The following is an 18,963-nucleotide window of genomic DNA, read 5'->3' as shown; positions in this document are numbered from 1 at the left end:
TCTAAGTCAATCCTCGCACAACACAATGAAATAATGGAGAGGAAGACAGATGTCAGAGACGTTATTACAGATGGACACTTCTTCAATTGTATCACAGTTGTTTGAATGCTCCTTCATCTAGGACAGGCGTTGGAGGACAGTCGAGGAAGGGGTTGATGGTCCAAGCAAGTAAAGTTTAAATTCTAGATCATTTAGATAAAAATACTACATTATCTTATAATATTATCTTATGAGCACAATGCTACCTAAAGGATAGTTACATTTTATTAAGAGGCACTTAAATAGTTTCATTAAAATTTCACTTAAATAAACTAAGCAGAATATGTATTACTCAAAATGACCAAAGTTTAAGATAAATTCTTCCATATACTTACTGTGCAATAGTTAAGGAATCTTCATAAGACCAAGGAATATGAAGTTTATAAATACTAGTTATTTCTTCTGTGGAAACATAAAGGAAATATGTGTTATTAACCTTATGTAACCTTAACCTTAAGTGTTACATAAGCTACTATAATACCTAACTACAGAGTTAACCATTTCATAAAAAATAACCAGTAAGACTTAGATCCCATAAAAAATTAGAGAATTATTAAATAATAATGTTTAATTAGACTTACAAAAGATATTGCAGCATATGGAAAGTAACAAGAAACTGGTAAAACAGCTAAATCTGAATTACTACTATAATGAGATAGAAAAATATAGTATTTTTAAAATGTGGATATTTAAACTGATACAGCTGAAGATACTTAGTGTTAAAAAGGGTCTATGTTAAAACTCTTGGAAATATAGACAGCTTTTCTACTATAATTTAATTTTAATTCACATAAAATAAATAAGTATTATAGAAAATTCAAGTGAAGAGCTATTGTTTCTTCAAATGACAATACTATTCTTCTCAGAAAATACACTTACCTTTGACTCCTGAGCACTTGCTTACTACGTTGATTTTAAAAGCCTGGTATATCTAATAAGAGTTCGACCACAAAAAAAAAAACAAAACAAACAAACAAAAGTTTATTTGTTTGCTTAACTAAACAGTGAAGTAAAATCAAATCCTTGCTATAATCAGGATAATTACCTGTCCGAAGTTTAGAAGTTCTATATTATAAAACAGGCCACTTGTATTTAATATCACTTTCCTTGAAGACAGTCCTGTTGAATTGAAAGTACTGTATTACTTAGAATTAAACAGTTTTTTAAAAAGTACTGATTGTTTAACAATGTTTAACTAATGCTAATACATTTTTAATATTAAAAAAGAGTTTATAGGTTTTCGTTTCTGGCATGGAGGAGTGAACTCCTAAAAATCCTATCCTCTTTCAATAAACTCTGGACAATATTTATAATGTATGTATTTTAAAAAGTTAAGTAGATATTTTCAATTTCAAACAGGTATGCTTTCTTGGTAGATCTTTCATTTTATAAGTGCTATCTTTAATGAGATGGGTGATTCAGACTTGTCATTTCTGTATTGTTCTGAGTATCCTTTTTTTTTTTAAGATTTTATTTATTTGAGAGAGAGAGAATGAGAGAGAGAGAGCACATGAAAGGGGGGAGGGTCAGAGGGAGAAGCAGGCTTCCCGCAGAGCAGGGAGCCCGATGCAGGACTCAATCCAGGGATTCCAGGATCATGACCTGAGCTGAAGGCAGTCGCTTTACCAAATAAGCCACCCAGGTGCCCCTCTGAGTATCCTTCTTACCCGCTGGCCAAAAAAGGTGGATGAGGGATAAAAATCTAAAAGTTTCCGCTCTCAAGTAATAGATTCTTTTCACAAATGGAATTTAAAAAAATATATTTTAAGGATAGGCCATGTCAACAGGGCAAGGAGCCAATCTAAAATGAGCTCCCAATATCCAAAGCTGGAACAACTTAAGAAAAAAAAATGTAATGATAGTATTAAATTATAATCCAATGAATAAAATAAATACCCATGAGTCATACTGACATAAATAAAAATTGAGTAAGTAAATAAATGGAGAAGGGACAACTTTCCTTTCATAAGAATTCCAATAAATATAGAATACCAGTAATAACTGCCTCAAACTAGAGGAACCAATGGATACTAAAATTAGTGGGTTATTTTGAAGATAAAAGCATACTTAAACATTCTCAAAGTAACTCCCCTAAGACATTTATTAAATACAAAAAGGAAACAAATAAATTTACAGTGGAGAAACCTGGCAGACACTACCTTAACCAAGTAATCAAGGTTAACATTGCTAGTAATTAGACAAAGTGATATCACGTGTCCAACCATAGGATACAATGAGAAGCACACATAACTCCGGTGATATTCTTGCTAAAAATGTACAACCTTAATCTAATCGTAAGAAAGCATTAGACAAATCCAAGTATTTGATATTCTACAAAATAACAAAGTACTTTTCAAAAGATGTCAAAGTCATGAAAGACAAGGAAAAACTGAGGAACTATCAATGATTAGAGGAGGTGAACAGGACATGACAACTGAATGCAATGTGAGAATCTGGAGAACACTGATGGAAAAACTAAATAGTGAAGTAAAATCAAATCTGACTACAGCACACATATTAGGAATAAAAGGAAGACGAAAACCAAATAAAGCCTGTAATTTAGTTAATAGTGTTGTATGAATAATAATTTCTTAGTTTTGACAACTGCATTGTTTGTTAAGGTGAGTGAAGGATATAGAACCCTGTGCTCTTTCTGTAACTGTTCTGAATGCTCAAAATTACTTCAAAATAAAATTTAAAGGCATATTTAGTTACATGTATTTTACCACAATAAAAAAAATGGGAAAAATATTTAGAGAAATCTTGAAACTTCCATAGGGCAGACAGCAATTTATACCTTATAATAAACATTTTATTAAAAGTGCCAACATGTAGTATAAATTCATGGAAGACACACACACACACACACACACACAATTACTTGCAAATGTATATGACCAGGGAGAAAGTTAAAGTTCACTTCTCAGAAGATGACCTCTGGCCTAGTATAACAATCAAACCATTGAACCACATTATATGGTTATCCTAAGAACTATACTTGAAATACAATATTTAATGTTACAGGCTCTCCATTATTGCAACTGACTGGCAAAATAAATAAGCATTCTGTTAAAAATAAAAGCAATTCTTGGGATGTGTGGGTGGCTCAATCGGTTGACAGTATGGCTGTTGATCTTAGCTCAGGTCTTGATTTCGGGGTCCTGAGTTCAAGCCCTGTTCTGGGCTCCATGCTGGGCATGAAGCCTACTTAAAAAAAAAAAAAAAAAGGAATTCTTAAGACTTCCAAAATCAAAGTACTTACCAAAGGAAAAAAGATGAGTTACAGGAAGCTGAATGGACCTTGTCTCTTTTTTAAAGAATTCACAATCTACAACAAACTAAAATATAAAGCATTGATTTTTAGGAAAAAACAATTACATTTATAATAAAATATCTTCACTTCATGTTTAAGTGGAAAATAGAAGTCTATAAATAAACTTCAGCTTTGTAGAAGTTATTACCTATCACATTCTCACTCTGGCTATATTTAGATGGCAACAATTACTCAAAGAGAGATCCTAAGCTAAGAAAATTTGATGAACAAGCTTAACTTAATAAATTATTGGAGGACCATTTTTACAACAGCTGATGTATAATCCAGTTTCCTTCCAGTTAGTTTTCAGGTGTTTATAGAAGAGGGACCATAAAGGATGGATCAAAGCATTAAGAATCAAGGTTAACTCAAGATTAATCAAAGATTTAGATAAAAACCTCTCAATATTTCCATAGTCAAAAAGAAATATGACTTTGCTACATTTACTTTTTAAAAATCCCATATTAATTTTGTATCTCCAACACTCTAATTAGACTACAAAAGACTTGGAGATGGACATACTGCTATTCATCTACAGATGGCTAAAGTTATTTGTATAAGATTATTTCAAGCTAAACAGTGATTAAATGGAAAAAAAGGTTTACTATGTATGAAGCAAGAAAATGAAATGCTATCTCAAAAAAAGTAAAACTAAAATGTGACATCTGCATAATTACAATGTTTTGTAATGACATTTCTTATGTAATAACATTTCTACAATGGCATAAGGAACTTTGCCCTAAGCTGTCTGCAATAAGAATGGTTTCATTAAAATAATCTCCATAAGGAAACCAAATTACTTTGATCTATAGGAGCTGAAGAACAAATTAATCTGATGCCTAATTGTAGCTAGCAAGTAGTTTGCTATCTATAGGAAGGAGAAAGCCAGTGAGGTCTATCCTAGGCTTTTCCAATAAGTACACCTTGGATTGTGCTTGAAGCAAGGTTATTTTGTTTGCCTCTTGGGTGGATTTTTTTATTATTTCTGAAAGTCAAAAATAGATGGGGGAAAAGGCTATCTGACTACAGCACACATATAAGGAATAAAAGGAAAAACTTGTTAAGGGGCTTTGCTTTTCGTCCCCTTCTTTACTTATAAGGCCAACAATACCATCAGACATTTTCCTTATAGAAAACAGCTGTTACAAGGTCAGAACAATCATCTACTGAACAAGATTATTCATTATATTTTTACAAAGCACTTTTGGGTGAGACATTGCCTGAGACAGAGAATCAATTTTAAATCACTTTAAAATAATATAATTTAAAATAATATAATTTTTATTATTGCTTTGATTTTATTACAGCTATAATAATAAAAATTTATTTTTATTAATGCTTTTTTTAATAAAAATTTTTATTATTGCTTTCCCTTTATGGAATAAACCCATACCCAAGAAAAGAATTCGAGAGTCTCTTTCTAAAGGAATTATTTTGTTTTCTGTCATCAAAAAATGCAAGTAATTCCATATTTGCATTTTGAAAACTCTATTATCAGTTGACTGCAAAAAATTTTCAAGCTGTCTATTTAAATATATGTATCCTGATGATGGGTTATAACAGATATGCAGAAATTATAAAAGGCCTAAATTAACATCCTTGTGAGACTGGGTGTGCAACAGTAGAGTCAGCAAGTGTTAGTTTCCAAAGAGCATTAAGACATATTAAATATTCATTAGGTTGCTAAGGCTGGCTATTTGTGAAAGGCTCATTAATTTCTTGGAATAACCAGACAGGGCCTTTCCAAGTTTGGGAAAGATGTTTAAATTCATTCAAAGCCAACTTACCTGACAGAAAAACCCCTAAAGAGAGCTTTTAGAATTGAAGATGCTGAATTACCTCTCACTTGTGCTAAGCAAAACAAAACAATGAATTCATTATAAGGTACTTGTGAGACTCAGTCTTTGAGTTAACTCCCAACTAAATCCCCCTATTCCTTTATCTTTAAAATTTTCCTAATGATTTTGGCCGCAAATCTCAACAATTTTCTCACTAAAGAACTATTTTTTTGAGCGCTTATACGGTAGTGAGTTGCTAAAGGATGAGGATGCAAAGTATAATAAAATCTATCTGGTCTTACTCCCAAAGAATTCACAATACGGTGATGATAATAGAGAGATAAACAAATAAATTATAATTCAGCATCATTCCTCGGAGAAGTTATAAACAAAGTGCCATGGAAGTAAGAAATTATCTGGATGAGTCATGAAAAGTAAAATAGGAACACTTAGGATAGATACTGAAGGATAAGCTTGTTGGGTGAAATGTGGAATGGGAAATAGAGGGTCTTTTACTTCTATCTTCTTGCTTCCCCCTCCCCCAACTTCTCTCAAAAATTACCATCCTTTTATTTCTACTCCCACTTCCCTAGTTCAAGCCCTCATAACCCATTATACAGCAGCTCGTCTCTGTTTCTAATCCATGCACACCATAAATAGATTCATCTTCCAAAATGGCTCTGATCCCATTTCTACTAACAGTGAAAATCTTTCAGCTGCCTACTAACTCCTGAATTCTATGAAGTCCTGAATCTTCCAATCGAGGTCCTCTAGAGTATGGCCATGAACTACTTTCCCAGACTTTTCTTCCACTACCATCCTACCCATGTGGTCATCTTTTCAAAATTACTATTTACTTATTTACTGTTTCCAAACATATCTCACATTTTCACACTTTCATGCTTGGATCTCACGGTTTCTTTGTCTCAGTAGTGCTGCTCATTATAACTATCTGCAATGATATTACTACTGAGCATCTGGAATGTAGCCAGTATAACTAAGGAACTGAATTTTTAATTTTATTAATTTAATTGCTTTTAATTTAAATAGCCACATGTGCCAGTAGCTCCTATATTGGACAGCATAGGTCTACAATGTTTCTGATACCCATAAAAACATTAACTATCCTTTAAGGAAATTTTAAACATCACCTCATAATAAAGCCTTTCCCCATTCCATCATTTAGAGATATCTCCCCTTCTTATACCTTTAATTTATTTGCTATATTCTGATTTGTATTATATTTTTGGGTACCTCTTTTATTCTCACTCTTCCTTCTGCTTCCAAATGTTTCTCTCCCCCTACCCAACAGTATGTAGTTTTTTGAGAATAGGATTCATGTCTCCCTCATTTGTGTGCCTCCTATAATTCCTGGCAGAGTCTTGCACATAAAAGGGTACTCAATAATGAATAGATTTTGAAAGACTAATATATAAAGTACGTTCCCACTTTGAACACAGAGACTTGGATTTATTCTGCTTAGTTCAAGTTAGAGTAGATGATCCTAATGATTTAACAGTCTTATTAGGTGGATCACCAAACTGGTCATTGTTTTAGATAAGCACTATGCCGAAGAATTCATCAAAAAATAACTTAAATATTTAGCATGAGTATCCACTAAACATTCTGATAACAACCTTAATCCATTTGTTACCTTACTTCCATGAATAGATGGTACATAAACAACAAGATGAGACAAAGATGGATAGTCTTGAAGTCTTAACATCAGAGACTGGGGGAAAAAAAAAGGACATAAAAAGCTGATTTTATTTCTGAGGGTATACAGAACTTAAAACATGTTAAAGGAAATTATAAACACATTTCTTTCTTAATTGGTTATAAAAAACTGATTTCAAACATTATATTCAGTACCTCATAAAACGCCCATGTTTACATTTTCAGGTCAATAATCCTGAAGTCAAATTCCTAATATTTTGTAAATATGGACTGCCAAAAATATTCCTTGAGCTGTATCCCTTCATGTAAAACAAATGACATTTAATATTAAATATAATTATTTTACATAATTATTTCCAGATTCGGTATCTTTTATAATTTGTCCATTTGTTTTTTATAACATTACAATAAAATTTCTACATTTATATTGGTAGCTAGCATATGACAAAGAGCATTCAATAGCTGATGAATGAATGAATGCTAAAAATAATGGAAGAGTTGCAACTTAATCTCAAATGATTCTGATCTAGCCCAAGCAGTAAACAGTTGCTGTCTAATGATATATATGAATATCATCCTCTGGAACTTATTCAGTAAATGACATGAAGACACAAGACTAATAATGCACCTTATCAAATGAAAATCTATTTTCAAAATTAAGACCAGATCCTATAGTCTATATTTTGAGGAATAAATAGATAAGAGACTGGTCTATTTAATGAAAAGCTACAGCACCAAATACAGTTTTTAAATCCAAGGTTTTTTCTGGAAGTAGATGTGGGGGTGGCAGTAGTTATATGTGGTAACAATTTGTATGTATTAAGAAATTTCTGCAGACAGTTAACTTTCTCTAACGTTCTTCAGAAGCACCTATTGGGCAAGTTGAACAGAGGTGCTAAAGCTAAAGAACTGAGAACAAGTGGCTAACAACCTGACCAGATTCACCTGTGTTTTTTTTTTTACAACTTCCTAGGCTTCACCTCGACTTACTTGCCAAAGTCTCAGCAACAGACTAATCTGTTCTAATGTCAATTAAAAGGCCTTAAAAGGGCCTCACAAATCACAGTGACAGGCAACTGAGACCAACCAAACAGATGGTAGACAGTATGAAAGATAATTAGAAAGAACCTTGGTTACTCTGTGTGGCTATCCACTCTACTAGCCTTTGTTATTTATTCTCAAGAATAGTTTTTTTCTCAAGAATTTTTTTGTAGGATCAGAATACTTTAAAAAGGTAACTGTCAAAAAAATTTCCTTATAAAGTTGCTATATAGTTATAATGTCAGTAGGAACTTGACAATACTATCATATTCATGAAATCGTTAGGTTGACAGGTAAGATTAATATGAAGTTTGGAATTTTTTCAGTGTTTTAAGGGTAAAATGCCCTTAATGCTGAAACAACATACACAGAAAATCAAATACCAGGTTTTGATGTGCAGAGCAAAGCTATGGTGCTAAAGTATGATTAAGGCAAAATGGCTACAAGGTAGTTTTCTCATACAAGTTAGTTATCTTTGGAAAGTTACCTTTTTTGTTTTCAACAATAAATCCATTTTGGCTTACCAAATTCTTGGCCTGCTGTGCTTTGGGTTTTTAGAAACTTCTTCATTGTACACATGACAGAAAAATTCCATATGACTGGTATTTAAAAACTGAATTTACAGGTGCTTTGCTGGAGTCTTCTATTTATTAACAGTTCAGTCAGCAGCAATGCTAAAAGTGATATGATTCTCATTTGACATTACTTTTGTTGAGATGATATGAATATAAAATTCATGAAATCTTTTCACTTTAATTTTTTCTTTCTCTTCAACTTGATGGCAAAATAACTTTGTGTCCTTTTTAGAAGTGGCTAACACATCTAATTTTGATTTTCATTAAAATGGAGTTTATTTATGTTTAATAATTATAATCCTCTTCAACTGAGAACACCTAAGATTGCAGAATATTGCAATCCTTATTTTCTAAACATCCTTCTCCCACTTTCCCTCTCTAAATTTCAGTAGGCTTTTAATGCTGTCTGGCAACCTCTTTCAGCATTCACTATAAAAAGAAAGCAGCAGCTGGAATGCCTGGATGGCTCAGTCAGTTGAGTGTCCAACTTTTGGTTTTGGCTCAGGTCATGATCTGAACATCCGACTTTTGGTTTTGGCTCAGGTCATGATTCCAAGGTCGTGAGATCGAGCCCCGTATCGGGCTCCCCACTCAGCGGGGGACCCTGCTTGAGACTCTCTCTCCTCTGAAATAAATAAATCTTGAAAAGAGAAAAAATAAGCAGCTGGAATAGCTTGTTCTGCTGTTCTGCCAGCTGTTTCTCACATTTAGAAGAAACAACACAGGGTCTAGAATTAGATGAATACACTGTTGAATCTTTGAAATTAAAAATATACATAAGGATTTTATTATTTAAGATGTAACTTTTTAAAACAGGAGCAAAGTAACATTCTATCAGGATTTTAATCATTTATTTCTTCCTCTTAAATTACAGATTAAATAGGATATACTATCCAAATTGGAAATTCAAGGAAAGATTTATGAATGATTATCATTAAGTATATCCTAGACTTTTGTTTTGCTCCTAAAAGGCTAGGATAGAACCAGTGAGAGACATTAAAAATGTTCATATGAGTCTAATCACTTTCCTACAATATTTATCTCTTGAACACAAAGCCATATGAATGAATATACACAAAATAAGGATGACTGGGTGACAGAAAAAATAACTGCAACCATTCCAAAGTCAAGTGTGAAGTAACTTGCAATTATTCATTCTATCATCATTCCCCTCTGTTAGTACAGTACAGAGCTGACTATATAGATAAATAACAAATAACTGGACTGGGAGATGACTGGGACCAACCAGATGGCTTCACTTTAAAGTTTAAGAGGCTAGTATTCATCATGAAAAAATACTTGAAGACTGAAAATTATCACTCCTGGTGTAAGATTATGAGTTATAATAAACACAGTTTAGAAATCAGAACAGGTATTTCATCAAATTTTAGACTGTTTTATTTTCTCAACAATATTAACCTTTTGTAAAAAGACTTGCTGACCCTATCAGAGTTACTTGAGGAAATCACAAACAATTATTAAATAAATCCCACAGAGTACTAGATAAAGTAGAGTTATCCAAGTGCTTGACCGCAAAGGAATGTTGAAGTAGACCTGGAAAATTACTTTGTGTCTCTTTGAGATGCTCGCTCTCCCCTACTGTAGGTCCTCTCCCAAAAACTCAAACTACTACTCAGCTTCTATTTTAAGACAGACCATTCCAAACATACCCTCAAAATAAATTTTAAAAATTTATCTAGCTCTTGGTATGATGCTATAATATATAGGTTTAATTTTATTTAGAAGATTGTTAACTTACAGTTTTTATCACTGCAAGTTAAAAAAAAATTGCGTGTTATTCTCCATTAAAAGAGAAAATATTTCTAAACTCTATCTTAGCAAATCTCAAGTTCATTTAATAGTTTGATGAATTAATAAAAGACCATATTCTAAAATGCCTAGAAACTCAAGAATTTTTTAGTATTTTAAAATTCTAAAGCCATAATTTACCTTAATTGTTGGCAGTAGTTCAGCTTTCCATGATAAATCAATCCCTTGCTGGCTTTGAAATGAATATGAAAATATAATTAAAGGACAAATATATTAAAATATTATAAATTATAAATAAGCTTCAGAGGAAAAAGAAACCAGCTACAGACCTATCAGAGAAAGTTCTAATGAAACAAGTTCCAATAAGTCTAATCCAATATACTCTTATCCATACAGTCCTTTTGGATACAAAAAAATTGTTTTTCCGGGGCGCCTGGGTGGCTCAGTCGTTAAGCGTCTGCCTTTGGCTCAGGTCATGATCCCAGGGTCCTGGGATCGAGCCCCGCATCGGGCTCCCTGCTCCGTGGGAAGCCTGTTTCTCCCTCTCCCTCTCCCCCTGCTTGTGATCCTGCTCTCACTGTGTCTCTCTCTGTCAAATAAATAAATAAAATCTTTAAAAAAATTGTTTTTCCTAGCAACCATTTCTATGTTTGCAAATACTACTGATATGTTAATTTCCTTCATTTTTCATTTAAAAATCAATACTATAATGTAATGTAGCAGTAAAATCAGCTTAAGAATGTATGAAGCGGGGTGCCTGGGTGGCTCAGATGGTTAAGCGTCTGCCTTCAGCTCAGGTCATGATCCCAGGGTCCTGGGATCGAGTCCCACATCGGGCTTTCCACTCAGCGGGGAGCCTGCTTCTCCCTCTGCCTCTCTCTCTGTCTCTTGTGAATAAATAAATAAAATCTTAAAAAAAAAAAAAAAAGAATGTATGAAGCGGGGCGCCTGGGTGGCTCAGTTGTTAAGTGTCTGCCTTCGGCTCAGGTCATAGTCCCAGGGTCCTGGGATCGACCCCTGCATTGGGCTCCCTGCTCAGCGGGAAGCCTGCTTCTCCCTCTCCCACTCCCCCTGCTTGTGTTCCCTCTCTCACTGCGTCTCTCTGTCAAATAAATAAATAAAATCTTTAAAAAAACAAAACAAACAATGTATGAAGCTATTTTAAAAAGCGTGATTTCGGAGTGCTTGGGTGGCTCAGTCAGTTAAGCATCTGACTCTTGATTTTGGCTCAGGTCATGATCTCCAGGTCATGGGATCGAGCCCCCATCAAGCTCTGTGCACAGCAAGGAGTCTGCTTGAGATTCTCTCCCTCTCCTTCTCTCTTTGTCCCTTCCCAATACCCCTGGCTCCCTCTTTCTCTCTCTCTCTAAAATAAATAAATCTTTAATAAGTATGATTTGTATTATTTATATTGAGAAAAATGAACAATTGAGGCCCTTAGTTTCAAAAGACTTACCACATAGAAGTGCTGTTTATGCAGCCAAAAATCCAACTATTTGTATCCTGTTGATTAATAACACAAATCACACTAAATATTATAGAAAATAATTACATAAAATAGGCAGCTTAACATTTTACTATTATATGATAGGGTTAGTAAGCATGATGGAAACATAAAATAGCAACCTGTTATTTAGAAACATTTCCAAGCTGTTTCAAAAGTCATATAGGTCAAGGGCAGGTAAAGAAGTCTTATGTCAATATAGATAGGTAAGCAAGTAACCTAGAGCAGCAGGAAGAGAAAGAGTGACCTCTCCACAGCATAATGCGTAAGCAATTTTAATTTTTGAACCAACGCTTTCAGAGTTCAACAATGTCCATGCTTTAATTAGGTAGTTACATAGTAAGTAACTACATTTTAAGTAAATATAGAATATGAACACCTATCGGCAGACTTTTAAACAAACAGAAAAAAAAAATCCAGAGTCAAGTAATTAAAAATAGCAATTAATCTAAGTATAGCTTGCTAGTTTACCACTTGAGTTCTCATTTGATTATCAGGCAAAACTTCTATGTAACTGAGAATGTGTTTGGATTAAAGCACAACTCCAAGGGCTCAAGACAAACGCTGGTTATGACTTTATCAGGATACCCTGGGAATGCCGCAGAGATGGTAGTGATATTTTAACAATATTATGTATTTATCTTCAGTCATTTAAGAGAGGTATGACCAAAGACCTTCACTGCAACTTTTAAGGAAGTAGTTAAGAGCGATGTTCCAAGATCTGATGATCCAACTACTAAAATCCTACACCAAGGTATAAGAGGGTAAGAAACACTGCTCAGACAGGTATATAAAATTTTCCTTAATAAACAGAGAGGATAATGCAAAAGATATTAATCCTTTCATCCAATATTTATAAAGTCTATTCTAGAGCCATGTAATTATGCTACGCCTTCAAGGAAAAAATGATAAATGAGGCAGACATGGTCTCTGCCCTCATGGAGCTTAAATACAATTTGAAGACATTTTCCAAGAATACAGAAAAGAAAGCTGAAAGGAAAACAAAAAATAACGTGGAATTTGTCTGCTCTTTACTGCTGGCAAAATACTTGTGTGACTTCTGTATCAGTTAACTGTGTTTCCCAAGAATAATGTGACATTATAAAGCAAGGCAAAAGAAAAGATCTGCATAGCTTAGACAAGGAACATCTAGTGAGCTCTCAAAGTTCACCCCACTTTTGTAATGGGTTTTTGCGGCTACTAAGGGAGCCTATCTTCAAAGACAGCCCTTCATATGAAAATTGTCAATATTTTATACTATACACTTCCGTATATAGAGAATTCTGACTTATTCATCAACAAATTGAAAAAATATTATTCAAGCCCACCCTAAAACACCATGTTGCTATAATCTATAAGGTATCAAAAGAACAATTTCAGGTCATCTAGCAAGCATCCCTAATTATAAAAACTGCACTGAAAATCTCAGAAAAAGTCACTCAATAATTAACAATTCCTAAAGTATACTGAAGAGAAAATGCTACTTGATCATAAAATTTATATAACAGATCTAAAGAGAAACCTATCTACAGTAAAAAATGATGCTCTCAAAGGCTGCTAAAATTGTTAGGTGAAAAACTGATTAGGAACTTTATATAGGATAGACCATGCTAATACCATCTGAGTCTACTGGTAAGTCTTTAGGTCACTAAAGTGGGACAACTAGATACTATATAACTTCTGGTTAAGCACATAGTTCTAATTATAAAATATTCTTGCCACAAAAAATTAGTGGTAATTAATTTAATTAAAAAATAATCAAGATTCTAAATCTAACAACCAGTTTACAGAAAACATAAGGGATAGAAACACATGTTAAGAGATACCACAAGAGGGGTGCCTGGGTGGCTTAATCAGTTAAGCATCTGCCTTTGGCTCAGGTCATGAACCTGGGGTCCTGGGATCGAGCCCCGTCAGGCTCCCTGCTCAGTGGGGAGTCTGCTTCTCCCTCTCCCCTGTGCTCTCTCTTTCCCCCTCTCTCTCTCGCACATGCTCTAATAAATAAATCTTTAAAAAAAAGATACCATGAGAATAGTCACCTAAACCCAGAATGTGGGAAATTCTGCAGAACATATAACCCACTTGCTTAAACAAATAAATGGGGGGATAAAGAGGAGGCCATTATAAAAAACTTAGGATCCATGAATCAAATATAACATGTATACTTTTTGGATTCTGATTCAAATAAACAAACTTAGAATTTAACTGAACAGAGGACAATTGAACATGGACTGGATATCACATGATACTAAGGAATTAATAATTAATTTTGTTGGATGAAATAATATTATAGTTAACCTGCACATTTCTTATCTGCTAGAAAACATATTGAAGTATTTAAGGATGAAATGATAAAATGCCTAGAATTTGCTTTAAAAATGCTTCAGTCAAAAAAAAAGTGAAAAAGGGATAAATAAAAATGGCAGTATTCATAACTGTTAAAGCTATGTGATAGTTATGTGAGATTTCATTATTATATTCTACTTTAAATGACTGAAAACTTCTATAATACAAATTGAAAAGATCTTTAAAATTCACCACATAACTTGATGCTAATTAATACCCATGGACCTTAAATACAGAAAAGGGATCCTCCAATAAGCCAAATGGAGAATTTGAACTTTGGCAAGGATTTTTCTCACTATAATACCGACATTCTGATTTGGAATTTAATTAACTGAGTGTGGATATTTTAAGCCAGCAGTCTAAGGGCCAGATTCTCTTGCGATAAACCGCCCATCCAGATTTTAGGCTGGGAGATGTTAGTCTCTGTGAGAGATGCAAAACTCTGGTCATCCCACTAAAATTAGTATTCATTAGCACCTAGACCACAATACCTATCATTTCTAAAGACTTTAGTATATATCAAATGGCAGTATCTACCAACTAAGTGACATATTAGATTCTAGTTCTAAAGAATACAAATAACCCAACAAAAGGGAGAAGTGGAAAGAAATTATGAAAAATACAAATATAAAGTGAAGAAACTTGGGAAATGCCAAAAAAAAAAAATTCAAAAAGAGGGAAAAGAACCCAAATTGGGAAAACAAGTTCCTGAAAGTAAGAAATGCTGACAAATAAATTATTACTTAAATATAACAAAGGCATCCTATAGCATGTAACACATTTTTTGACAATGTCTGATAGTAGGTATTCATTAAAAAGAAATATGTAAAATCATCACTTTGGTAACTCTGAGTCTAGATAACATTTTAACAAAAAGTTACTATTTTAGAGAATGTTTGGTATAAAAAGTCCTGCAAATTTGAGTACAGAAGCCAAGAGAAAAACAGTATTTACTTCATAAAATTCCTATAGAATAGCTTTGTTTAAATATATCTGTTCTTTAAAGTACAAACAGAATCTTAGAATTAGGATATTTGAACTGAATTCCTTCATCCTAAACACAGACGTAAGGTAGAAAAACAGGGTGAAAAACCCAAACTAGAGCCAAAAGTATAATTTAATAGTAAATTATCAGTTATAGAAACATTTTGATTAATACTTTTCAATCAAAACTGTTTTAGACAAATATTTTTCAATTTATTAGATTTAATAATAGTTCATAACTAAAGAAGAGATCTATTAGATATTAGTTGAATCTTAAAAATAGACTTTTAGATTTACATGCAATCTACCAATTATCTTACCAGCATGGTGCTCTGACAATAGACATGAGTGTAGATTTTTCTATGATTTGCAAGAGGAAATGTAAAATATATCTTATCAGATTCCTAAAAAAAAAAAAGAGGGAAAACATAATAAAACTATTAAGAGAGTAGACAATTTCATCATTTAAATATACAGATAAAGCAAAAATTATTCTAATTTTATCATTCTTGGTATTGTTGAGAACCAATATTCTAGGAGTGGGAAGAAGATACAGATTAAGTCAGGAATATCAGGTACCCTGCAGTCCTGAATATGTCTTAGAAATAGCAGTATAGATGCATGTTTTTTGTTTCGGTTTGAGTTTTGGCCTAATGATCAACATAAAATACATTTCTTAGCTCTGTCCACTGAAAAGGCCTAGAAATGCTAGCCCACTAGCCATAAACATCTCTAGTGCCCAAATTATGGTTTTAAGACACCATTTCCCAAATAACAGGGAGAGCTCCTTAGGACAAAGCTGATTCAAGGTCTGGGGCAGGAAATGTACAAAATGAGTTCAAATATTTTCTCATACTAGGTAGTGAAGAAACTATCAAAGAGACAACCAAAGAGCAGCTTTACCAAAAAGATTTAGGAGCCTAACTTGAAATGGCTTCTACTGGTCAAAGACAGAAGAATTTTAATATTTTAGATGGAAACACAAATATGTTTAAAAGATGAGTTCATAATAATACTAGGAGAAAAACCCCCAAAACCATTTATGATCACTGATGGAGGTTTGTGAGCCAGCTCGCTATTTCTGAAAACCAGTAAATATAAGATCCAAAGATCCAAGCAATTATAATTTTCTCCTTTTCTGATATTTTCCACTTTTGATAAATTTAGTAGACAAGAAATTTCCCAATATAGTGTTCCAGTTAATAAAGAAAAAAATAATTGAATTAGGGTACCACCATTTTTTGCATCCCCCTAAATGAATTAATGACTCTAGGCATGCTTCACCAACAGCTGCTAACATCACAAAAAAAGAGATAGTCTAGCCAAAACAAAAACTGAATCTGATCAAGCAAATGAATCCGATCCAAGTACTAAGTTACAGGAAAAGAGTAGATAAAGGAATATACTAAATAGCACTGAAGGAATGCAATCAGCAAATCAAGAATGTATGAAACTCTATAGGACAAATGACTTGTTTTTTCAACAAATACGCTACAAGGAAAGAAAAGGGGTAGTGTAAGTATGAGAGATTAAAAGAGGAATAAGAGGGCGCCTGGGTGGCTCAGTTGGTTAAGCAACTGCCTTCGGCTCAGGTCATGATCCTGGAGTCCCGGGATCGAGTCCCGCGTCGGGCTCCCTGCTCAGCGGGGCGTCTGCTTCTCCCTCTGACCCTCCCCCCTCTCATGCTCTATCTCATTCTCTCTCTCAAATAAATACATAAAAAATCTTTAAAAAATAAAAATAAAAAAATAAAAGAGGAATAAGAGACATATTAACAAATGACAATATGTGGACATTATTTGTATTCTCATTTAAACTGAGAAAAAATTTAACAGTTATGATAAAACTGGGAAACTGAACACTAACTAGATATTAAGGAATTACTATTAAATTGTTTTAATATGGGAAATATATGTAGTTATCTTTTTAGAAGAGTCTTTATTTATTTATTTTTAATTAATTTTTTTTTAAAGTAGGCTCCATGCCCAGTGTGGAGCCCAATGCAGGGCTTGAACCCATGACCCTGAGATCAAGACCTGAGTTGAGATCGAAAGTCAGACGCTCAGCCAACTGAGCCACCCAGGTGCCCCAAGAGTCTTTTTAAATATAAATACCAAAATGTTTTTGGAAAAAATACCAAATGTTTTTGAAAAAAATATTAAAAATTTCCATTGATGGTATACTTACATTGTAAGCCACATAGGTCCATTTGGACACTTTCACTGGAACCCACATAGATGTCCCTAAGGTAAAGGAAATTAATTTGTTTGGCTTTCTTTTAAAATATGAAACCATTACTTTTATTGAATGCTCACGAAATACTTCTCAATTACAACAAGATTTGAAAAAGAAGTGGTTTCCTGAACAATAGCTATTTTAAAATAAGAAATCTAGTAAGATGTTATCTGTGCTCATCATCAACTAGCATTCACATCAAGTAAAGCATTTTAAATTTATTTTGTGCCTTTACTCTAAGGATGTATCAATAAAAAAGAAAGAAATTATCTTATTTTCCAAACTGAGTATAACAGGTATTATATTAACAGCAAGTGATATGCTCTTAAACCAAAAGAAGAATGAAAAATGACTGATACTGAAAAGTCAAAAATAATGATAGTGTTTTACATGACTGTCAGGAAATAGAGACATTTAACTCTATCGTTAAAACTTTGTACTTCTCATGTTATTTTCAGAACAAAATTTTTATCAGCAACATCAACTGTTTCTCTCCTTTTTCCCTTCCTTAATCAAGAACCTCATAAGAAACCATCATAGAGAAATTAATAAAACATAATAGGATTATAGTAGCTAAGTACCACAGTTTCAAAGACTTCACTAATAACAAATTTACCTAAAAATAAAACTTGATTTAAAATAAAAATATGTTATTACCACCAACCTGTTAAGTCAGAAATTATTGCTGGATTTTCCTCAAAGTGTTTTGCTGGGTGTCTTATAAAGTGGTGATTCAAAACCGACAATTTCTTCTTGGGATTTTGAGTTATCTAGAAAGAATAATGATATATTTTGTATCTTTTTATATCCATTGTGATAGTTCAATGAAACTTTGCAGCAAGTAATAGTGATAAGAGCCAACAGTTACTTATTCTGGGCCAGGCACTGTTCTAAGTATTTAATATGTTATTAACTCATTTAACCATCACAAGAGCTCTAGGAGATAATAATCCTTTTATCTGCATTTTTACTAAGAAACTAAAGCACCAGAGAAATTAAGGAACTTGCCCAAGGTCATACTCCTATTAACAGTCTGGGCCAGGATTCAAACTCAGGCAGTCTGGCTCCAGAGCCCATGCTTTTAATTATTATTCAACTAGTGCCTCTCAAGTAACAGTTAAGAATAAAACATACAAAGGTGTATAGAGACAGATGAGAACTTAAGAGATCCTCCAGTCTAGTGATTCCAACACACTACTTTCCAAACTCAGACCAGTACCAATCCCACAACAAAAAATTCACTGGTCATCAGAGAAAATATGAATTGCCAACTGTCCTTCCTTGGAAACTACTTTGCTTTATCCTGTCTTACTTTCATTGTGCCTAAATATCCTTTCTTTCATGAAATAAAAATAGGATTTTTTGTTGTCTGTTTTAAAATATCCTAGCACAATAAATGTCTGCAACTTTATACCAGTTCCTCCTTTAAAGAAAAAAAAAAAGTACTTGGGTCTAAAATCCATTCAGAATCTACCACTATTCAACTCTATAGTTTAAGCCCTGAGGCCCTGACAGGTAAGTGATTTTCTCAACAACATAATGAGAGAATGACAAAGAAATGACAGTGAGGACCCAGGTCTGGTAAATCTTTTCAATTCCTTAGGAAGTCACCCAGCATTTGCCTGAATATTTATTTCTAACTTGCTATTGTGAAAAATAATACATTCCAATTTTAATAATTCTTGTGAGGAGGATGCTCTG

The 18,963-nt window shown here is 33.2% G+C and overlaps 1 protein-coding gene across 3 annotated transcripts in view; it reads right to left on the bottom strand.

Annotated features, from left to right (window-relative positions):
- Positions 1 to 18,963, bottom strand: part of PGAP1 (post-GPI attachment to proteins inositol deacylase 1) — a 70,993-nt gene that overhangs the window by 24,370 nt on the left and 27,660 nt on the right. For all 3 annotated transcript variants that reach the window (XM_035007481.1, XM_035007482.1, XM_035007483.1), the window contains 10 exons: positions 17,927 to 18,032; positions 17,215 to 17,270; positions 15,348 to 15,431; positions 11,650 to 11,696; positions 10,374 to 10,425; positions 6,785 to 6,862; positions 3,302 to 3,377; positions 1,085 to 1,158; positions 919 to 970; positions 375 to 441 (listed from right to left, as the gene is read on the bottom strand). In XM_035007481.1, coding sequence (XP_034863372.1) covers positions 375 to 441; positions 919 to 970; positions 1,085 to 1,158; positions 3,302 to 3,377; positions 6,785 to 6,862; positions 10,374 to 10,425; positions 11,650 to 11,696; positions 15,348 to 15,431; positions 17,215 to 17,270; positions 17,927 to 18,032 — 692 coding nt within the window. The remainder of the gene's footprint in view (positions 1 to 374; positions 442 to 918; positions 971 to 1,084; positions 1,159 to 3,301; positions 3,378 to 6,784; positions 6,863 to 10,373; positions 10,426 to 11,649; positions 11,697 to 15,347; positions 15,432 to 17,214; positions 17,271 to 17,926; positions 18,033 to 18,963) is intronic.

Source organism: Mirounga leonina, unplaced genomic scaffold, assembly GCF_011800145.1.
Source record: "Mirounga leonina isolate KUSES-001 unplaced genomic scaffold, KU_Mleo_1.0 Mir_151, whole genome shotgun sequence".
NCBI classification, from domain to species: Eukaryota; Metazoa; Chordata; class Mammalia; order Carnivora; family Phocidae; genus Mirounga; species Mirounga leonina.
This window is presented reverse-complemented; position numbering and strand designations above follow the sequence as displayed.